Source organism: Lissotriton vulgaris, chromosome 6, assembly GCF_964263255.1.
Source record: "Lissotriton vulgaris chromosome 6, aLisVul1.2, whole genome shotgun sequence".
NCBI classification, from domain to species: Eukaryota; Metazoa; Chordata; class Amphibia; order Caudata; family Salamandridae; genus Lissotriton; species Lissotriton vulgaris.
In genome coordinates, this window is record NC_141694.1 from 5,908,077 (window position 1) to 5,931,421 (window position 23,345).

The window sequence follows — 23,345 nt, forward strand, 5'->3', positions numbered from 1 at the left end:
AGCCACTCGCGTCCTAAATATATATCACTTAAGTTGCTTGGTAAAAATTCAGGATAATTATACTTCAATACAACAAGCTAGTTTAATTCGCTTGGAACTAACTTCGTAAACTGTGAAAAACATTTTATTTTTCTCTTCCATAATTTTTACAGGTTATCCACAACTTTCTAAAAACAAGTTTCTGATTTTTTCCCATATTTAGAAACAATTCGACTTCATCTACATATACTTATGACGCAGAATAGATGACACCTCTCAAAATAACGTTAGTGTTTCGAATAGCTGAATCGGATTGCAAAATGGCACGTACACATTTGCCTGCCCAGATCTTAAGTAAAAAAGTCTGTGGTGAATAAAAGACGCGCTAACAATTCATCTGGCGCACTCGAAATTCTTTAGCAGCGGGAAAGCGCTGTCTCTCAACCGAGAGGCCCATTTATTTCTGCAACCTTGTCAGGCTCCTGCCAATCATTAAATAAACCAGGGTTGTAAATAAACAGTTATGAAAGCGGTAATTCCGAGTAGAGGTGACTCAACGCAAAACATTAGAAAATATAGCAAGCACTTTCACGTGCTGAGTGACGCCCCGTATTCTGACGTTCGGTGGGGACTGTAAACAGTACTTAATATATAAAGGACTCCTGTCTCACTTGATGCATACGGAAAGGGTGGGGGAGTGGAAAGGATGCATATGTGCTAGAAGGTACTTGTACTTGTGCTGCCATGTGCATTGCGGAGCGGGCAGCAGCGGCGAGAGACATGTTGTTAATTACCACGCGCGCCGCTGCTCACTCCCGCAAGTGGATGCCGGCATGAGTGTGGGGAAAAGGAGCAGCCCGATTTCGAAAGGTCATCTCCTAGTGCAGGACATGCGCGCTGCCTAGGCGAGACCTAAAAATCCAGGTCGGTTATGAACATATAGCATAAGTCACTGGGTATTTTACATTGTTTTATGAATTGGGAAGCTTTTTGTTAAGGTTCTAACTAACTACACATTACATTAAGTCTAAATCTACTGTAAGAAATTAATGAATTTGCTCTAGGGTTCAATCATTTTGTTATTCTTCCAAAATGAATGTTGGAACAATTTTGAAGTGTTTCAAAGTGATGGTAAAGTTTCCTTTGTTAACATATGCTGGTTCCTGGGTGCAGGCTGATCAATGTTTCACACAGGCCACCTAAGAAATCAGAGCAAACGGCACAAAGGCTTAGAATTTTAAATATTAACAGATTACTAAGGAATATATATATATATACAAACCATGTAAAATTGTACATTTTAAGACATTCTGTAAAGTGAAGGAGTCCTAAATTGGAGGCTAAACATGTTTAGTATCCTCAGATATATTTGTGGGAGCTGTGCAAGTGTCACCAACAGAATATAGTATGGACTATGAGTGGCCTCCAATGAATTCTGAAGCGCTCCAACCTTCCTATTACAATTTTCATTCATTTTTCGTTTGTGAATTAAATAAAATATTCCAACATTTGTGTACTTGTTTGAAGAACGCTTGTTTCTGCGTTTTATGTTTTTTGCTTTGCAGTTCAAATCATCGAAAACGCTTAGTAATGATTCAATGGGGGTCCTGAATTCCAATAATGTGTCACTGCGGTCCCTAGAATCCAGCATTGATTAAGTGGGGTCCCTGGGTTCCGGTAATGATTAGGGGGATTGATCAACAGAAGTCAAAAGAACCAGTGGACTACTATATTTTTGAAGAGGTGACAATTTTACCCAGTTAGTCTAAACATGTCGACCGACTCAAGAAAGGTTGTTTGTCTGAAGAAGGAAAACTTAATATACTTATATATTTGTCATGAAAATGTCTGTGTCTGTTCAAGCTGAGTCATACAGCTTACACAGTTTTCTCCCGGCAGCTGTTAAGTGACAGCGGACACAATTTAGAAGAATCCAAGGGTCATGTTCGCGCTATATCAAACTTTTCAAATGAAATTAAATTAAAACATGTTTTTTATGGTCAATGCCATGTATTTCCAAAGGGATTCTTAAACAGACACAAACATAAATACGACACAGGACTGTTTTAGAATTACAAAAGGTGATTCAAGACAAACGTTATGGGTGCACAGTGTAAACCTTGAACTTTTAAATCGTAAGTTGGATGCATAGAATGAGAGACAGTCATGTTCTAGCAAGTTGTGCACATATCAAAGCTTGCTTTCTGCTGAGTGCAGCACTGTATTTATTTGCAAGAAAACATTTTATTCTGGGACTAGGAATAAACATTGCTGAACAGGACTATGTTACTTATCCTGTAAGCATCTGTTCATTGCATGTAGAGCTAAAGATTCACATGCTTTGCGTACTCCTGCCATCTAGTGGGGGGGGGAGGCATGGACGATTGTAACTTGTTTATCTTTCTTTGAAGAAGTCTTTCTGAAGTGCCCTTTCAGCTACAGAGTCTGAACGTGGAAAGAAGACTGGGAGCGTGATGGTCTGGTCAAGGCGGAATGAGGAGACCACTTAGGATAAGAATGTTGGATTATTTCTAAGAACCGCTAAGGCCGGATGTAGCTGGGAGAAGTGTTGCTGCAACGGGAGGGCCTGCAGTTCACTAATATGTCTTAGAGAAGGTAGGTCTACTAGGAAAGCAACCTTCCAGGAAAGAAACTTCACAGTGATAAATGCAGAGGCTCAAAGGGAGACCCCACAGGGCTGGTGAGGACAACTTTGAAATTTCAGACCACAGGAACAAGCAGCAACAGTTGCAGCAGCTCTCGTCATTCTCTGGCAGGAAGCAAAGACTACATTTGGCGTGAAGATCAGCCCTGGGTATTTAGAGCGACTCTGGGGGCACCTTGACGTCAGTAGTATGCAGAGCATGTGTATCTACAGCCACACATGCCACGAACATTGGTACTTCCGTGCTAACATGCAAGACAAACTAATTAAATTATTTGCAAATATTAATGTTAAAAGTACTTGCTGAATGTGTATAATTTTCTTTCTTGAAAAGCAGTTTAAAAAAAGTCAGATTTCTGTTATGCCAGTTTGTTAAATTGTGAGCTACGGCTGCATAATGTTCCACATAATTTCCCTTTGATAGTATAATATGATCCATAATGTGCCTTTTCGTGCTGTATAATTCAGTCATCCAAGTCTTATATTTTGATCCTCTACGGCTGCCTGAATGCAGTGGCCGCCCCTATATCAATAATCCCTGGTTCTCTATTTCGTTTCATTTCTCATTTTCACTGTGTATCTCCATCTGCCCAATGCACGACCGTGGTTTGATTTGAATAATACGGGTATAGGAGTGAGATGAACCCAAACACCATGTAAACCATGAAGGGGGGGCGGGGGGGGGACTGACCTGCTGCTACAGGCAACAGTCTGACCAGTCTTCCTTCTTTATTGCAGGTTCAAGAGGGCACGAAAGCCATACACTGGGTCCCTTCACAGAGAGTCCGGGGTATCTTGTGTGGGTGAACGTGGCTTTGTCGCTCGCAAAGGAGGCAAACTGCAGAGCCATGTGAATGCGTTAGTAGGACGGGCTTCCGCGAAGTTTTTAAGAGTTGAGCCACACACACGTTTCCATAGAACTAGTGGTACAACCAGTAATGGTGTGAGGACTGCTGAATGGATTCCACCTTGCTAGGAGTGGCCACAGAGTGTTGCTGCTGAAGACAAGTCCTTTAGCATCAGCACAGACCCCACTTCATTTTCACAACTTCTCATTGGTGGAAAATTAGGTTTTAATTGGGCCCTTGCTTGAACACTTAATAACTGAAGTCCTTTTTGAGTTACGCGTCTCTGTCGCAAACACAGTAATGTCTTTTAGGAACTCCTCCGCACTGTAGCAAGCTATGTGGATTTGTTTGTGTCTGATCAGGTTTGAGGACTCACTGAAACGCTTCCCACATTCATCACACCCATAGGGTTTCTCTCCTGTGTGAATTCTCTGATGCCTGGTCAGATCGGAGGACCATCGGAAACCTCTGCAACACTCTGAACATTGGAAGGGTTTCTCTTCGGTGTGCACTTTCATGTGTGAGAGTAAATGTGCTGAGCGAAGGAAGCTCTTCTCGCATGAGGTGCACTGAAAGGGTTTGTCCGCTTTGTGGAAGTGTTTATGCGCGGTGAGTGCAGAGGCCTTACGGAACGTCTTCCCACAGTCATTACATTTAAAGGGTTTTTCTTGAGCATGGATTTTCTGGTGATTCCTCCAGTCTGTTAACCGCCCAAAATTCTTGCCACATGAACTGCATATGTACAGACGTTCTCTGCTGTGAACTTTCTGATGGTTTGTAAGGTATCCTTTTTTCGTGAAACTTTTTTGACACACAGTACATGTAAGATTCGGGTTTGTTGCTGGCTTCTTCTGCTCTTTTTGGGGCTGCACTTTTTTCGTACACCTTTCTTCAGAGTTCTGAACAAGAACGGTCTCCTGTGCTTCCCAGAATAGTGTCTCTTTTGCTTCCGGTGCTGGAGAAGGTGCTTCGAAATTACTGTCCACACATTTCTGCTTAACTCTGAGGTCACACTCTGTTGAATTAAAATAGAATGAGATGTTAATTAATGAACACAACCGAAGTCTCTGAAAGTAAGTAGAGTAGGATGTCAATCAGATGCACTTATCCGGTTACTGACAGGTAACGAGTAACTTAAAAACAAGCATTTACAATGCAATAGGTCTCGCAGCATTACAGTTTGAGTTATTGGCATTGTGTATGACAATGCCAACAGCAATAACATTTGCAAATGTGACACCTATAGCATTTGTAATGCAATATGAGTTGTATTTACATGACTTAGATGTATTGATATTAGAAATAACAATGGCTTTTCATTTTTTTAATACTTAAATAAAAGTTATTGTAATTGAGTTGGTGGAAGGGTGAAGTGGGTCGTGTCCCCGAGTGATGTGGTGGTGTCCCGAGTGATGTGGTGGTGTCCCCGAGTGATGCCCCCGAGTGATTTAGTGGTGTCCCCGAGTGACGAGTGGCGACCCAGAGTGGTGTGGTGGTGTCCCCGAGCGAAGTGGTGGTGTCCCCGAGCGAAGTGGTGGTGTCCCCGAGCGAAGTGGTGGTGTCCCCGAGCGAAGTGGTGGTGTCCCCGAGCGAAGTGGTGGTGTCCCCGAGCGAAGTGGTGGTGTCCCCGAGCGAAGTGGTGGTGTCCCCGAGCGATGTGGCGGTGTTCCCGAGTGATGTGGCGGTGTTCCCGAGTGATGTGGTGGTGTCCCCGAGTGATGTGGTGGTGTCCCCGAGTGATGTGGTGGTGTCCCCGAGTGATGTGGTGGTGTCCCCGAGTGATGTGGTGGTGTCCCCGAGTGATGTGGTGGTGTCCCCGAGTGATGTGGTGGTGTCCCTGAGTGATGTGGTGGTGCCCCCAGAGTGATGTGGCGGTGCCCCCAGAGTGATGTGGCGGTGCCCCTGAGTGGTGTGGCGGTGCCCCTGAGTGGTGTGGCGGTGCCCCTGAGTGATGTGGTGCATGGCAGTGGTGGTGTCCGTGTGTGCATGGCAGTGGTGGTGTCCGTGTCAGTTCTGTATGTTTGGACTGCAGCACTGACTTCAGCACAGTGACCACATCTGATAAGGTTTGCATTATGGACTCTACAGAAAACAGATACATTGTGGAGACAGTACACATACAGCACGTCGAAGCAAGTCCAACATCCGTTTACTTCTGAAGGAGTATACCATCCTTAGGGATGTGTTTACACGTTTGCATCTTCTATAATTTGAGCTGGAGACAAGCTCTCAGAGGAAGCCACTTGGCGAACTGTTTCAGCACTTCAAATAGCCCCCCACATGTGAAATTAAACCTGCCAAGCGCCAGGAGGCCATTCAAAACATACACACTGAAAGAAAAGATAGGATGAGTGTGCAACCACACCAGATGACGCCTAACTCCTAGAGTTGGGTGACACAGTACGAGTCTGTGGGGGATGAGGACTAACATTTGAATGTAATCTTCTCCAAAGGAAGGGCAGACAAAAACTTTAAATTGGGACGTGGAAGCAACAACGCAAGTTAACCAAGGTACAGCTGCTCCAGTGCACATGACTTCCTTTCTGTTGGCCACATTACCAGTTCTAGTACCAGGATGACTGAACAGGCTCCGCCCATGTACCACCCTCTGATGAAACGAATCAAGTGAAGATAAAAATAACAGACACATGCCACCCTCACCTCTACTGCCTGTGCAGGGACACATGATACTGGTATGGGTTCTAACCAACCCCTTTTGTTTCAGCTCCTCAAGTTCGCAGGGAGCCTAATTTGGCGTAAATTATGCATGGACCCGTACATCATGCTTTTACCCAGCGAAATCTCCTTTTTGGTTGCTATTTATACCCTCTTTGACGTGCATGATGTATGGTCGGGTCTCCTCCAACATCCTCATATTGCTTGCTGTACAATGGCTGCTATCTGAGCACCTCCAGGGGGCAGGACAGACCCAGCATCCGTTACATCCACCACCGGCCAGACTGACATCCATCACACCATAAAATGTCCAGCGTGAGGGGGCACGCGCGCCGGTTGTCACCGTATGAGGGCGCACATAAGTGGCAGCGAGGGCTATCACAGTCTCATTACCCATCCACTGCCTGGGGGTGGCAGAGAAAAACACAAACCAGTCCCAGTAAATCAAGTGCTCTATCATTCGCCACTCTTCACTCCCCTCCTAACACAGCAAACAATGTCAAGATAAGCCTCGTTCTGGTCGTCACGAGCGACAGCAAAACAACTTCCACTCTTGCACTGTGGCTTCTATGACAGGTCTGGTGGCTTAGGGCTCTGTGTCTGACCTTGTGGTTGTAGGTTCAAATCCCGGCAGGTCCACTCATCCTTCTGAGTCGATAAACTGAGCACCATTGAGTTGGGTATCAATAAACATCTGTTATTCAACCCCCAGGAAGCTGCTCTGACTGAGACCTCTTCTCACTGCCTGCAGTGCGCTACTTTAACTCTCTACGGCTTCCGGCCGGACGGCGTCCCAGAGACCCTGGACTTTTAGCCCCCCCAAGGCGCCTGCGGTCGCTACTTCTCAGGTCTGCTACAAGCACGAACTAAAGACGCTGCATAATCTACTGATATCTACATTGAAGCACAGTGCACTCTCTGTGCGACACTACCGACTGCACTGTGCACGATCAAACCACTTGTATATTCTGCCCAGCAGTGCGCCTACTGTACGGAACCTACACTAGTTGACATTGTATCCGTAGGCCTGTGGGTCCTGAACACTCATTCAGATTAACTTTGCTGAATTTTCTCGCTCTGATGAGTTGTCCCACTGCATGAAATGCTACGGCAGTACTTAGAAACTGGACGTTGTAGTATTTGCTTGTCTAAGTAGTTCCATTGTTTTTAATATCGCGCTCATGAAATCGCTATTTTTAAAGTACAAGTCAGTCTGATAGAAGTTGCCTTAAGGAGTGAAGTTTGACTACTTTTTTTTCAAACCCGTTTCCATAATCGGTGTAAACGCCCAGTGCCTACTTGGCGATATCCTCGCCCTGTAAATATAATAACATCGAAAGATACACGTACACGCGATGTGCGTGCTGAATATTGTACATTCATTGTGCCGAAAACACCATCTTTTGAACACCTGCCATTACTAATGTCGCTGACAATGTCTAATGCGCACGCTTTGCCATGAATCCTGTTACTGTATGTGAAGTTATTATACTTCACAATAGTTGCGATATACTCGTGAAACTCATGACAGCAAAATTCCAAGCTATGTTCTGGATGAAGCAAGGCTGAAGCAGATGCCACAATCAATAAATCGAGGACACTTACTAAGCTCGTTCTCCGACTTGACAGTAAATGAAGATGGAAGTGCCCCCGGAATCCCGCTGCGGCCGCCCCGGAAGTCAGGCACGGTCGCCTGTGACGGGGGCGGGGCCACGTCCAGACCGGAAGAGGAGGCAGGCGGAGTCAATGCGTCTCGCGGACCGGGGCTCCTGTGAGCGGTGTGGAGCCCCGGGGCCGCGCTAGCAGGAGGTTGGGCGCCGCGTGTTGAGAGAAGAGTCCCCGACATTGCCCAGGTAAGTTCCAAAAGGCTGGGGGGGGCTTGGTGCACTTGTGTGTGTGTGTGTGCGTGTATGCTCGTGTGTGTATGTATGTGTGCGACGGTGACGGCGGGGGAGGGAGGGGGGGGCCTCGGTGCACTTGTGTGTGTGTATGTGTCAGGGGGGGTGTCTCTGTATGTATGTATGTGCGTGCGTGCATGGGCGCTTGTGTGTGTGTGTGTATGCGCATGCGTGTGTGGTGCTTGAGCTTCCCAGGAGACAGCGCCTGGCCACAGCGCGCGTTCCAGTTTCAAATCGGCTGCAAGGCGATGCGCGCGGCCGGGACTGTCTCCTGGGAAGCACAGCCGCTAACAATAGAGCTCTAGCGAGACACAGCGCTGACGCGCTGTGTTTTCGCTACGAGACCTAAAAACAGTGGACCAAGTCATACCAATAAAGAAGTCACCTATTTAAAATGGTTATACAAAATAACATCGTCTAAGTTTTCCTTGATAAAAGCAGCTGTAGAACGTTACCGGATTAGATTTTTTAAAACAAATCACTCCTCTTAGCTTCTGAACAAATGAATCCTCTTGCTTGAAGAGTTTTTACTTTTGATATGAACACATCCAAATGGGAATCGTTAAAAACAACAATATCTGCTCTGTCATTGGAGGCTTGGCAGGGTTTCTCACTTGCCCACAAAGTGAGGCAACAACCGCAAGTTGAAGAGACTTCAGTGAAGGTATACCTTATTGGCCAACTGGAGAGGCGGAGGGTTCGGCCGTTCTTGGGGGTGATGGGGCAGTGGATGCCGATTACAGGCCTACTGGGCGCGGGCCACAGTTGTTTGGGGATCAATGCCTGGGGAAGGGGCAGGAGGAGATACTGAGGGTGCTGTTGTGGTTTTGGATTCAGTTGTGGGGAACAGGATTGCTCTACTGTGTTAAAGCGGGGGGGCTATGATGGTGCAAATATATACAATGGACCAGGTTTGTTTGCTTCTTGCATCTATATTGGAGGGCTGTAGAGATCGGCGGGGGCAGCAAGTACGTTGTCTTTGTCGATCTCAAATTGCCTGGTGACTCAGTCGCGTGCAAGAAGCTATGGCAGGTACTTGGCAACACGGGCATGCCTTTGGACGGGTTTAACATATTCATCCGTATACATGAGGGCAATTATGAGCAGGTTCGAAGAAGCAGCGGGGCGAACGAACAGACTGATCTCCCCATCAATAAGGATGTTCGCCAAGGCTGCGTCTTGGCTCCTACGCGGTTTTCTTTATCCCTTAACAATATTGATCATTTTCTTTCTTGTTTCCTTACCAAGGCATAAAAGCACCAATACTGTTGTTCGTAGACGACACCCTACTGATCTCCAAAGCACCTCGCGGGTTGCAGCATGTGTCGCTCTGTTTTGAGGAATTTTTTAGGGAACATGAATTGAAGATTAATTCAGCCAAGACAAAGTTAATGTTCTTTAGGAAACACTGATCGTTTAAGGGTAGATAGAGTTGGGGGGGAGGGGCTTGCCACTCAAGAGGGTAGATGTCTTTAATTATTTGGGTGTCACTTTGTCTTCAACCCTCTCATGGAAACCTCACGGGGACTTAATGTCGCTCAAACACCGGTAGAACACAGGTGTTGTATTGAAAGAACACAGTAGCTCCTTTGGTAAACCCATCACTCCAGAGCCGCAGATTTTGGGTGCCAAAGCAGTGGGCTCAGTCCTAGATGGATCAGAATTGTGTTTTTTTTCAACACATCTTCTCTAACGAGATCTGAGAATAAAGTTCTGAGAAGTTTAGCTCGTCTCCCACCTAGCACGCCACAGAGACGTTTAATGCTCAACATGGGTAGGAAATCATTAGCCAATGAAGCGAGACACAGGCCTTTGCTATTTTAGAGACGGTTATGGTCCCAACCAGAATTAGTTCAGTACGCCATGGCCCTTAGTGATGTGATAGAGGTGAAGAGGTTAACCAAATTGTTTGGTTTCAGCTAATTAAAAAGCTACTAGTAGCTTGAGAATGCTCTGGGAAAATCTATCTTCCAAACCCATTCTGACAGCCAAGTCGCTGAAAAAACATTTTTGGCCGTGGGTCATACAAAGCGAGGCTGGACTGGCTGTTAGCTCTTCGTTGAAGGGGAGGATCTTGGATTTCAAGCGTGGTAGCTTTCTTTTATTACTGCGCATCTGGACAGGAATCTGTATTTCCAATTCAGGTTTGGCACATAGTCTGTGAAAACATTTGCCAGCAAATTAGCTTCAATGAGGAAGTTCTGTGCCCGATCTGCAATAGCTTTGCAGAATCTATTGGAGAAGCATCTTTGAGAGCTCCGTGGGGAAGCTGTAGTGCTCGTTAGTCGCGGCTATTTCCTAACCCCCATATCAGTGCAATATTGGCTAAACCGTTCAAGTACAATGGTAGCACTAATCTGCTAGGATAAACTTTAAATTTGATCGTTCATATTCATCGTCACATTGTACTTTCACTTGAATACAATTGTTTTGTGGTCATTCATTAGACTGGTTTTCTAAAACCATACGAGAACACCCATTGTTGTGATCTGCCTGAGGTGACAACATTTTTCATCATTTATTAGTCCAACAATTAGCTTTTATGCATGTTGTGTCTGTCAGGTATCTTATATCTGTATGTATGGGTAGCTTAGCTAGATAAGCTTCTTTTAAATTAATTTCCTATCATTTTATTGCAATTTATGGTCTTCTTGGAATTTTATTTTGTATTTGTACGTACGAAAATGTATTTTTGGAGAAGTGATGATGTTATTCGCACCAGTGCAAATTACCATGGGAGTTCCACAGGGCTCCTGTCTGAGCCACACTTTATTTAATCTCAATGTGGCTCCCTTGGCCAATGTTCTAAGGAAACATGGGTTTATCCAGATATCATATGCCGATGATACGCAGCTGCTCTGTCCCTTAGATTGAACTCGCTCCTACCATTCAGGAGACCTTCTCTCTGGGAATGAATGCCATCTCACAATGGTTGAGGAGTAACTTTCTTCAATGTAATGTCGGGAAGACCGAAATCCTACTTTTTCGGGAAGCTCCCGTATTATGGTCCTCTAATTGGTGGCTCACCAATCTTGGAAAGCCTCCCGTCCCTAACATTTCTGGTAAAAACCTGGGAGTTTGGTTAGACCATGCCCTTACTTTCAAAGAGCATGTCGGTCAGACACTTGGTACATGCTTCCATACTTTGGGCCTACTTCGGCGAGTCTTCCCTTTAATTCCAGACTCTGTTCGAAAGACTTTGAATCAGGCACTCATACTGAGTCGCCTAGACTATTGCAACGGTTTGTTGCTTTCTGCGAATGAAACCACAATCAACAAACTATGAGTTGTCCAGAATACGGCGGCACGACTGGTTTTGAATATGCCGCCCAGATCAGCTCCCCGTCATCTTCTCTTAAAATTCCATTGGCTGCCGATATGCCAACGGATAAAATTGAAGATTCGTTGTACCATTCATAAAGCATTGCTCAATCTTGGCCCAAGCTATCTGACCGAAAAGTTCACTCGCTATCACCCCCCGAGATCCTTGTGTTCCAGTACTAAACATCTGCTGACGGTTCCTAGAATTAGGAGAGCGAGATTAGGAGGCACATCTCTATCATACCTCGGACCGAAATACTGGAACGAACTCCCCTTCTTCTAACAGAATGCTCACATCATCTAGTCTTTAGGAAACTACTTAAAACCACTCTGTTCTGTTTTTAATAAAATTCATAGTATCTGCATGCACATCTGATATGCTGCCACAAAAGCGCAGAGATACTCCTCGGAGTCGATTCTGGCGCTATACAAACCCTGACATAAATAAATGAATAAATAAATGGTTTACTTCAGTATGCTGCGATGCTATGATTCTCGCACTAGAATGAATTTGTATTTATCAATTCAAATGCACATTTTTATCATATATTGTATTTAGAACTGCTTTTATGGCAGAAATTGCCGAAATAGAGCTTATCAAATCAAAGGCAATTTTTGGCGGCCTGACGGGATGGATGGACGACAGGGGATGAATGTAGGGGGTAGGGGGGGGGGGGGATGGTGTGGTGCAAGATACTAGATGGATCTTCAATGGAAATTCCTAATGCGGAATGTACGGGGCCTAGGAGAGTTGACGATACTCCACAGAATGCACTTCTATCTCTGGCGCTTGGGACTCTCCATTGCTTTTCTGTAGTAAACGCTTGTGTCGGGGGATAGCGTTGGAAATTTGAGGAGAAGATGTAGAGGACAGCTGTGCGTGACTTCGTTTTCTGGTTGAGTTGGGTGTCACCTGGAGTGCTGTTTAGTTCAAGGGGGGTGAATGTGCCCCAAAGCATCGGCTGTAATTCCCATGTTTAGGTTTTAAAAATTTTAGCAAAAGGCTTTGCAGTGTTGCAAAAGAGTATGCTGAATTCACAATGTTACCCACTGTACGACTACTCAAGTATCCGATTAAACTGCGTGTTCCATTTACTTGTTCTAATTGTAAGCAAGAGTTTAGCAGAATCCTGCAAGATATTGTCTTACCTTTTAAAAAAATTTTTTATTCTTCAGTAATATTGGGGGTAAAGGGGTTGGGGGAACTGGGGTAGCTGGAAATTAATTATTTGTATCTCAATCCTCCATCCTAGAAAATGTATTGTTCACTTCCTGCAACTGCTTATATACAACCTTCAGAATGGAAACTCCCCTCCAACAATTGAAGCCTTCTCCAAGTTCTCTGCATGTTTGGTTATTAAAGGTTGTATTTCATATCATTATTGGCATCTCTTCATTAAACTACCAACACAGGGCCTGCTTAAATCCTGTTTGCCTGATCTGCAAGGTTAAAAAAATATATATTTTGGACATCACCTATGGGTGAAGGGAACAGTTACTAACCCGGCAAGCGTTTGTTTTTAGCGTACATTGCTGTAGACTACCATGCTCTGGATACTCGTGCCATCTTGTTTTGGGTTCGGAGTTTGCAAGTTGTTTTACTTCAAATACGTTTTTCAAGTCACAAGATCCAGTGACTCCTTCCTACTTGGCAATGCGCACGGGCACAGACTCTACAACAGATTATTTTTTGCACAGAGTGTGAGAGTAGCATTGAGTAGTTAGTGAACACTCTATGATGCACGTGTGTATTTCCCAAAAAATATATTAACTGAAAAGAGAAAAGATTTGTGATCAGAGCCACACACTTCCTGGAAGGAAGGAGAGTGCTTGTGTCTCTATGGCACTACATGCTACAAACAGAGTCTTACAGGGTAAGTAACATTTTCCGATCATAGCGTGTGTTGCTGGAGAGATGCATGCTCTGCATAGACTGTACAGCAGTACCCTCTTGAAAGTAGTGGCTTGCGTGTGGATGAAGATGTCTGGCCAGCCATTGCCCGTTGTTTGACTAGAAACTCCACCCAATAGCACCGTAGACGTGTGTTGTTTACAATGTAGCTGCCATGCATGTATCAGCAAGGCGAATGCTTCCTAAAAAAAAGCCACGGTTAAAGCCTTCTTGTGGGAAGGGCAGGTCGCGGAGGTAACAGGGAGGGCCTCTTGGCTTTTTGATAGCATGCCTGGATACACTCAACTCTCCTTCTAGCAAACCCTGCTTTGGAGATTGGTGGCCTTTGTGAGGCTTTGCAAAGGCCACAAACATTTGGTCTTCTTTTTTAAAAAGTAACTCAGTCTATATAGTACATGACAGTGCGCTTTTAGTCTAGGGTATTACGCACTTTCTCTGCTACCCAGTCTAATTGGGAAATGAAGACTGGGGGCTCTATTGTCAGGTTAGGATGGAAATGAAAAACCATATTAGGTAGGAACTTCGGGTTTGTCCTGAGCACCACAGCATCTTCATGAACTTGAATGAAGGGTTCTTGCAGTGTGAGGGCTTGCAGCACACTAATGCGATAGAGAGAAGGTATTGCAGCTTGTGGTAGAGGTAAGCTTCCTACTCAACTTGAGAGGGGTCCGTGGTAACAGAAAGGCCTGCCCAGCAACAATTTGTTGCTGCTCTACCACTACAGGCAGCATTGGGGACGGACAGTTACCAACACCAGATCTGCTATTTGACCTTCTACTTGTGACCATCGTGCTGACAAGCACTGCAGCAATGGACGCATATGTAGCAGGTTTGGGTTATGATAGAGATGCAGGATAGGGGCAATGGACGCATATCTAGCAGGTTTAGGTTATGATAGAGATGCAGGACAGGGGCAATGGACGCATATGCAGCAGGTTTGGGTTATGATAGAGATGCAGGATAGGGGCAATGGACGCATATCTAGCAGGTTTAGGTTATGATAGAGATGCAGGACAGGAGCAATGGACGCATATGTAGCAGGTTTGGGTTATGATAGAGATGCAGGACAGGAGCAATGGACGCATATGAGGCGGGTTTGGGTTATGATAGAGATGCAGGACAGGGGCAATGGACGCATATGTAGCAGGTTTGGGTTATGATAGAGATGCAGGATAGGGGCAATGGACGCATATCTAGCAGGTTTAGGTTATGATAGAGATGCAGGACAGGAGCAATGGACGCATATGCAGCAGGTTTGGGTTATGATAGAGATGCAGGACAGGGGCAATGGACGCATATGTAGCAGGTTTGGGTTACGATAGAGATGCAGGACAGGGGCAATGGACGCGTATGTAGCAGGTTTGGGTTATGATAGAGATGCAGGACAGAGGCAATGGACGCATATGTAGCAGGTTTGGGTTATGATAGAGATGCAGGACAGGGGCAATGGACGCATATGTAGCAGGTTTGGGTTATGATAGAGATGCAGGACAGGAGCAATGGACGCATATGTAGCAGGTTTGGGTTACGATAGAGATGCAGGACAGGGGCAATGGACGCATATGTAGCAGGTTTGGGTTATGATAGAGATGCAGGACAGGGGCAATGGACACATATGCAGCAGGTTTGGGTTATGATAGAGATGCAGGACAGGGGCAATGGACGCATATGTAGCAGGTTTGGGTTATGATAGAGATGCAGGACAGGGGCAATGGACGCATATGCAGCAGGTTTAGGTTATGATAGAGATGCAGGACAGGGGCAATGGACGCATATCTAGCAGGTTTAGGTTATGATAGAGATGCAGGACAGGAGCAATGGACGCATACGTAGCAGGTTTGGGTTATGATAGAGATGCAGGACAGGGGCAATGGACGCATATGTAGCAGGTTTAGGTTATGATAGAGATGCAGGACAGGAGCAATGGACGCATACGTAGCAGGTTTGGGTTATGATAGAAATGCAGGACAGGAGCAATGGACGCAAATGTAGCAGGTTTGGGTTATGATAGAGATGCAGGACAGGAGCAATGGACGCATATGTAGCAGGTTTGCGTTATGATAGAAATGCAGGACAGGAGCAATGGACGCATATGTAGCAGGTTTGGGTTATGATAGAGATGCAGGACAGGGGCAATGGACGCATATGTAGCAGGTTTGGGTTATGATCGAGATGCAGGACAGGGGCAATGGACGCATATGTAGCAGGTTTAGGTATGATAGAGATGCAGGACAGGGGCAATGGACGCATATGTAGAAGGTTTGGGTTATGATAGAGATGCAGGACAGGAGCAATGGACGCATATGAGGCAGGTTTGGGTTATGATAGAGATGCAGGGCAGGAGCAATGGACGCATATGTAGCAGGTTTGGGTTATGATAGAGATGCAGGACAGGTGCAATGGACGCATATGTAGCAGGTTTAGGTTATGATAGAGATGCAGGGCAGGAGCAATGGACGCATATGTAGCAGGTTTAGGTTATGATAGAGATGCAGGGCAGGAGCAATGGACGCATATGTAGCAGGTTTGGGTTATGATAGAGATGCAGGACAGGTGCAATGGACGCATATGTAGCAGGTTTGGGACATGATAGAGATGCAGGACAGGGGCAATGGACGCATATCTAGCAGGTTTGGGTTATGATAGAGATGCAGGACAGGGGCAATGGACGCGTATGTAGCAGGTTTGGGTTAGGATAGAGATGCAGGACAGGGGCAATGGACGCGTATGTAGCAGGTTTGGGTTATGATAGAGATGCAGGACAGGGGCAATGGACGCATATGTAGCAGGTTTGGGACATGATAGAGATGCAGGACAGGGGCAATGGACGCATATGGAGCAGGTTTGGGACATGATAGAGATGCAGGACAGGGGCAATGGACGCATATGTAGCAGGTTTGGGACATGATAGAGATGCAGGACAGGGGCAATGGACGCATATGTAGCAGGTTTGGGTTATGATAGAGATGCAGGACAGGGGCAATGGACGCATATGTAGCAGGTTTGGGTTATGATCGAGATGCAGGACAGGGGCAATGGACGCATATGTAGCAGGTTTAGGTATGATAGAGATGCAGGACAGGGGCAATGGACGCATATGTAGCAGGTTTGGGTTATGATAGAGATGCAGGACAGGGGCAATGGACGCATATGTAGCAGGTTTGGGTTATGATCGAGATGCAGGACAGGGGCAATGGACGCATATGTAGCAGGTTTGGGTTATGATCGAGATGCAGGACAGGGGCAATGGACGCATATGTAGCAGGTTTAGGTTATGATAGAGATGCAGGACAGGGGCAATGGACGCATATGTAGCAGGTTTAGGTATGATAGAGATGCAGGACAGGGGCAATGGACGCATATGTAGAAGGTTTGGGTTATGATAGAGATGCAGGACAGGAGCAATGGACGCATATGAGGCAGGTTTGGGTTATGATAGAGATGCAGGACAGGTGCATTACTGTTCTTACAATAAGGGGGCGTTCTGGCTGAAAAAGAGGTACAAGCTGGTCACGGGCTGCAACCCTTTGAGGGCTGGGGTAGGCTCAAGTTGTCGACTGAAAATAGGGCCACTTCCAGAAAAGGTTTCATCTGGAGGGATTGGAGGTGGGATTTGGTCATGCTTATTGTAAACCCAAGACTGATGGGATAGTCCTCTGTGTGAGCTGTAGACAGTGTTGGCTGCTTGCCCTCTTGATGAGCCAATTGTCGCGATAGGGGAAAATGTTGATACCCCACCACCCCACCCTAAGTCTTCTTCCTAGTCAGGCTTAGAGGCTGGAAGACAAATGAATGAGCCGAGTCCCCGCTGAGCTGACTTCTTCTGCCTTTGTTACCCAAAGATGTAGGGAGTTTTGTTAGATTTCTTCCTCTTCATTCTCTGATGGGCCCAACTCCGCTCACATTGGTATCGAAGGGTCTTCTTGGACTGGAAGTGGAGGCTGGTTTTGCATATGGCGTCGCCGTGGTCGCCAGAGACGCAAAGATTGCAGACTTCGAGGTGGTCGGTCCATGGAAATATGGAGTGGCACTTGGGGCAGTGCTGGAAGGATGTCCCATCAATCAGTATTCACACATTCTTGGTGACAAAGTCCTCGAGGCAAGGGCCACAAAGTCCCGAAGAGGGCCAGAGGCCTTGACTATGAGACGCAGAAGAAGGCTGGTGTCCATTGCATTTCGCTCTGCAGAAAAAATTAAGTGCTCACCAAGTGAAGTTTCTTCCAGTAAAACCAGACAAAGCAACTGAAAGAACCAGAAGGAAAGTGCTACAAGGCCAGCCCGAACACAGTGCCCCATCACTACACGTCCGAACCTAATGGTGGGAAATAAACGAACATGAAGTCGATGCTCATGCACATTGCCAACTAAGGTAGGAGTCACTACATTTTGTGGCTCGAAAGACTTATTTGGAGAAAAAAAACAACTTGCAAACGCCTGAGTCCAACACTAGACGGTAGGAATGTGCAGAGCACATGTATCAACAGCAATACATGCAACAAACTCTCTTTCACAGGTTTCAAACTGCATCCATTTGCAAAAAAGCTTAAACTATTTATTTTGGCTCAAATTCCTGGACTTAAGATAGAAAGGAACGTGTCCTTCTGACAATTCCTTGTGCGTTAGCAGAAATTAGAATCAGGTGTGGAACTTTACTCTTCCCTGGAAGGCAAGATTGACATCAGCTCACTGTAATTTAACTCACAGGCGCATCTTGTTGTGATAGAAAAGTAAATCCATTTTTTTCTGAACACAATGAATAAGCATGCTGTCCTGGCACAATCATTCGAATTTCACGATGCAGACCAGCCAGGATAGCCAAACTAAGTACATGCTACAAATCTGTGTGTGCGATTTATTTGAGAACAGAAGAAACCCCCAAAAATGCTCCCAAAGGTTCTTTGGTATCTCTTACAGAAGGTTAAACTGGGAGGGCGCGGCTAAGATGGCAGAGCGGTGAGACACTTCTCACCATCGCTCCCGCAGGACACAGCTATTAAGCAACCGTGGGTGACAGCCACAATGCAGCAAACACAGCGAATCTCCCGGCGGCATGTTACAGACGAGGCGCTGCTGTCCCTGAGCTGCTTAGCGACACCTGCGAGCGCGACTGGAGCTGCCGAAATGTGATCTGCAGACCACAGCAGCTGCCTCCAAGATGGCGGCGCAATGGACACCACCTCCAAGATGGCATCCGCAATGGATGCCACCTCCAAGATGGCATCCACAATGGATGCCACATCCAAGATGGCATCCACAATGGACGCCACCTCCAAGATGGCATTCACAATGGATGCCATCCCCAAGATGGCTTCCGCAATGGATGCCACCTTCAAGATGGCTTCCGCAATGGATGCTGGTCCAAGATGGCTGCAGCAACTGGCTGGGGCATGGAGCCCCTGGGGAGTTGGCAAAGGCCCTCCTGATGCACAATCAATGATGGAATAGTGTTCTGAACTGGAGCTGGAATCTCGATGGCTTGGCTGGAGCCGGGCTGCGGGAGACAGCTGTGGGGGAAAGCTTCCCCGACCATCAAGTACAATGAACGGAGAACCTCTTTGTGCCCCTTAAAAAGAAATCAGCTGCACAGATCGCTCTCTAGGCATACCTCAAACCCCCATGGTCAGGCGCTGCAGACGGACACCGCATAGCCCAAGCGATGGCCCTGACAAAGGCAAAGCTCCTGGAAAGTCTAGTGGAAATTAGGATGGGCTCAACTAAGAGTGTAGCTGACCTCTGAGTTGACTTGGATACCCGCTGTCATGGTACGGTAGCGTAGCTTACTGTGTGCTTGCGGGAGGGCTGCGGCTCTGTTTCCTCTGACGATGAGGTGTGCCCGACTCCCGGTCCGGAGGAGTTAGCAGTCTTGCTGCACTCCTGACGCGGTCGTGAACCCAAGTACTTCCGGGGGAACCACATAAGAACCGTAGTTTCCGCCCGCTCTGTGCTTCGAATTCCGGAACCAGCGGTGACGCTTTACCGCATTGACCAGCTCTCTGCTAACGGCTCTCCTGCTTCACGCCGTAGATTTTTTCCTGCCTTCCTGTTCCCACATCGCTGAGCACAGACTCTTTTGCTGCCGCGACGCACTGGGAGCGGCCTTGCTGGTTTGCCTGCAACGCGCTGGAGGTGCCTTATTCTTCGTGCCTGCCACGCACTAGGAGCGGCCTTGCCGGTTTGCCTGCAACGCGCTGGAGGCGCCTTATTCTTTGTGCTTGCCACGCACTGGGAGCGCCGTTGACTAGGTTCCTGCCACATCGCGCTGGAGCGCATTTGTTTATTTTGTATTTCCTATCGCGCTGGAAGCGCTTTTGCTGATTTTGGTTCTATGAACTGGGAGCGCCCCTGCCTAAGTTCCTGCCACACCGAGCTGGAGCGCATTTGTTTATTTTGTATTGCCTTATCGCGCTGGAAGCGCATTTACTGATTTTGGTTCTCTGCACTGGGAGCGCCCTTGCTGATTTTGGTCACATAGCAGTGGATGCACCACAGCTGAATTATCTCTACCTCACGCTGGAGCACAGTTACATGAGGACAACCTCTACAGGTACTGTAACCTTCCTTACGTATACTAGGAGGAGTAGAAGAGATTGATTGTGTGTTTGTGTCCAGTACAAAGGGGCTCTTCTTTCTCCTCTACAGCTGTCAGGTATACCCAGTGGGTCCCAATACTGACAGAGAGGTTCCTTAACAAGCACTCAATATCATCTCACGTCCTCTTGCTCCTTCCCAGTGCCCATCATCAATCTAACCTGTGTTCAAGTCAGTTTGAGGGTAAGGTGGGTGCGGTGGTGTTGGCTCATGTCTCTGCAAGATCACTTCACAGGTCACAGGTAGCAAGTCCAAAGATTTTTTGGGTTTTTGGGTTTCTCGAACTACTACCGTTGCTTTATCACTGGTTTCTCCGGTATAGTGAGTCCCATCACTAAACTACTAAGAAAGGTGTTTGGTTCTATTGGGACACCGCAGCGAAACAAGCCTTCCTAGACCTCAAGAACAAGTTCACCACAGCTCCCATACTGATACACCCTGACTCTGAACAGCTGTACATAGTAGAAGCGGATGCATCACGAGATGCCTTGGGTGAGGTGCTCTCACAGAGAAACGTTGAAACGGGACTACTACACCCAGTGGCCTTCTACTCCAGGAAACGGCAACCAGCTGAACGCAACTGGCCATCAAGACGGCGTTCGATGTTTGGCGCCACTACCTGAAAGACGCCAAACACCCGGTGACCATCTATATTGATCACCGGAACCTACAGTTTCTCCGCTCAGCCCAGGCTCTGACTACCAGACAACTCCATTTGACCCTATTCTTCAACGAATACAACTTTGTTATTACGTACCGTCCAGGCAGGGAAAACGCCAAGGCAGATGCCTTGTCTCGTCTAGAAGAGGATAAACAGAACACGCCAGCTGCTAAACCTGTTCCTATCATACCTGACGGTTGCTTTCAAGGTGTGGTGTTGTCCTCCGCTTTCCTTACCCAAATACGGACGAAGCTCAGTCAAGTGAATCCTGCTACCCTGGTGAAGGCACACGAAAGAGTGACATTAAGGAATGTCCTCTTGTACAAAGGGGAACGATACTACATACAGTGGGCTGTCAATCAACAACAAGCCATGTACTGGTGTCATGACCATTCCCTATCCAACCACCCAGGATATCACAAGACTTAGGACTTGTTGCACAGACGTTTTTGGTGGCCTACCATGAATACAGACGTACAGTCATACGTGGCCCGTTGTGCGGTCTGTGCCCAGGGAAAAACCTGCTGGGTTCTTCTGTGGGCCTGTTGCATCCCATTGCGGCGCCTCCTTATCCGTGGCACACCCTGTCCATGGATTTCGTGGTTGAGCTTCCCTCTATCAAATCTGGTTATACCACGATCCTGACCATTGTGGATCATCTTACCAAGATGACACACTTCGTCCCGTTGAGGAAACTGCCCTCGGCGGCAGAACTGGCTGTGACTTTTCTGCACAATGTCGTCCGTCTACATGGTATACCGTCTGTCTTGATCACAGATAGGGGTCCTCAGTTTGTGTCAAGGTTCTGGAAGGAGGTCTGCACAGCTTTGGACATGGACGTCCGCCTGTCCTCAGCGTATCACCCACAGACCAACGGTCAGGCAGAAAGGACAAACCACATCATAGAACAATACCTGCGCTGCCTACTGCTAACGACTGACAAGGAATGGGCAGACGTGCTAAGGATCGTGGAATACGCCTACAACAACAATACCCATTCAGCTATAGGCATGTCTCCCTTCTATTGTCTCCAAGGGAAGCATCCATCGACGGTACCCTGGGAGGAGAGAACGACCTGTTCCTTCCCCACCGTACGAACGTACCACACTATGCTCCGCAACCTCTGGCAACAAGCCCGTTTTGAGTTGGCAAAAGCTAAGGAGACTTACAAGCACAATGCTGACCGACACCGGGAACCAGAACCTGCCTATGCAATTTTGGACAGGGTATGTCCCTCCTTACGTAACCTCAACGTACATGGTTCTAAGAAACTGTTGCCCCGCTTCGTGGTTCCTTTTCCTATCGAGCGAGTGATTAATCGTGTTTCCATGAGACTCACCCTGCCATCGCACATGAAGGTGCACCCTGTTTTCCATGTGTCCCTCCTGCGTGCTGTTCACCCTGACTGTCATATCCGCTCCTCCTGCTCCCATACTGAGGGACGGCCATGTGGAATAGAAGGTCAGGCTATCCTCGATTCCCGTCGCACCCGGGGTAAGCTCTTCTATCTGGTGGACTGGAAGGGCTATGGTCCATAGGAGCGATCCTGGGAACCCTTGTCTCACGTACGCAATGCTCCCCGATTGGTTAGGGCCTTTCACCTTGGCCATCCCCTCCGCCCGTGCACGGCCACCCCTGTTTGAGGCTTCTTAGGTGGGGTAGGGGAGGGGACTGTGTTTGGTGGGGGGTGCCGTCATGGTCCGGTAGCGTAGCTTGCTGTGTGCTTGCGGGAGGGCTGCGGCTCCGTTTCCTCTGACGATGAGGTGTGCCCGACTTCTGGTCCGGAGGAGTTAGCAGTCTAGCTGCACTCCGGACGCGGTTGTGAACCCAAGCACTTCCAGGGGAACCACATAAGGACTGTGGTTTCCGCCCGCTCTGTGCTTCAAATTCCGGAACCAGTGGTGAAGCTTTACCGCATTGACCTGCTCTCTGCTAACGGCTCTCCTGCTTCATGCCGTATCTTTTTCCCTGCCTTCCTGTTCCCACATCGCTGAGCACAGACTCTTTTGCTGGCGCGTCGCACTGGGAGCGTCCTTGCCGGTTTGCCTGCAACGCGCTGGAGGCGCCTTATTCTTCGTGCCTGCCACGCACTAGGAGCGTCCTTGCCGGTTTGCCTGCAACACGCTGGAGGCGCCTTATTCTTCGTACCTGCCACGCACTGGGAGCGCCTTTGCCTAAGTTCCTGCCACATCGCGCTGGAGCGCATTTGTTTATTTTGTATTTCCTATCGGGCTGGAAGCGTGTTTGCTGATTTTGGTTCTATGCACTGGGAGCGCTCCTGCCTCAGTTCCTGCCACACCGCGCTGGAGCGCATTTATTTTGTATTGCCTTATCGCGCTGGAGGCGCATTTGCTGATTTTGGTTCTCTGCACTGGGAGCGCCCTTGCTGATTCTGGTCACTTAGCAGTGGATGCACCACAGCTAAATTATCTCTACCTCACGCTGGAGCACAGTTACCTTAGGACAACATCTACAGGTACTGTAACCTTCCTTACGTATATTAGGAGGAGTAGAAGGGATTGATTGTGTGTTTGTGTCCAGTACTAAGGGGCTTTTCTTTCTCCTCTACAGCGGTCAGGTATACCCAGTGGGTCCCCAAACTGAGAGAGGTTCCTTAACAAGCACTCAAGATCATCTCACGTCCTCTTGCTTCTTCCCCGTGCCCATCATCACCCTAACCTGTGTTCAAGTCAGTTTGGGGGTAAGGTGGGTTCAGTGGTGGTGGCTCATGTCGTCTCTGCAAGATCACTTCACAAGTCACAGGTAAGACTTGTGGGGTCCTTGACACCCAAATAGC

The 23,345-nt window shown here is 47.3% G+C and overlaps 1 protein-coding gene across 1 annotated transcript in view; it reads right to left on the minus strand.

The window, feature by feature from the left end:
* Nucleotides 1-2,189: 2,189 nt before the first annotated feature.
* Nucleotides 2,190-23,345, minus strand: part of LOC147706672 (uncharacterized) — a 447,784-nt gene continuing 426,628 nt past the window's right edge. The window contains exon 10 of the mRNA XM_086925259.1: nucleotides 2,190-4,507. Within this exon, the coding sequence (XP_086781385.1) occupies nucleotides 3,711-4,507 (797 nt within the window). The 3' untranslated portion in view covers nucleotides 2,190-3,710. The remainder of the gene's footprint in view (nucleotides 4,508-23,345) is intronic.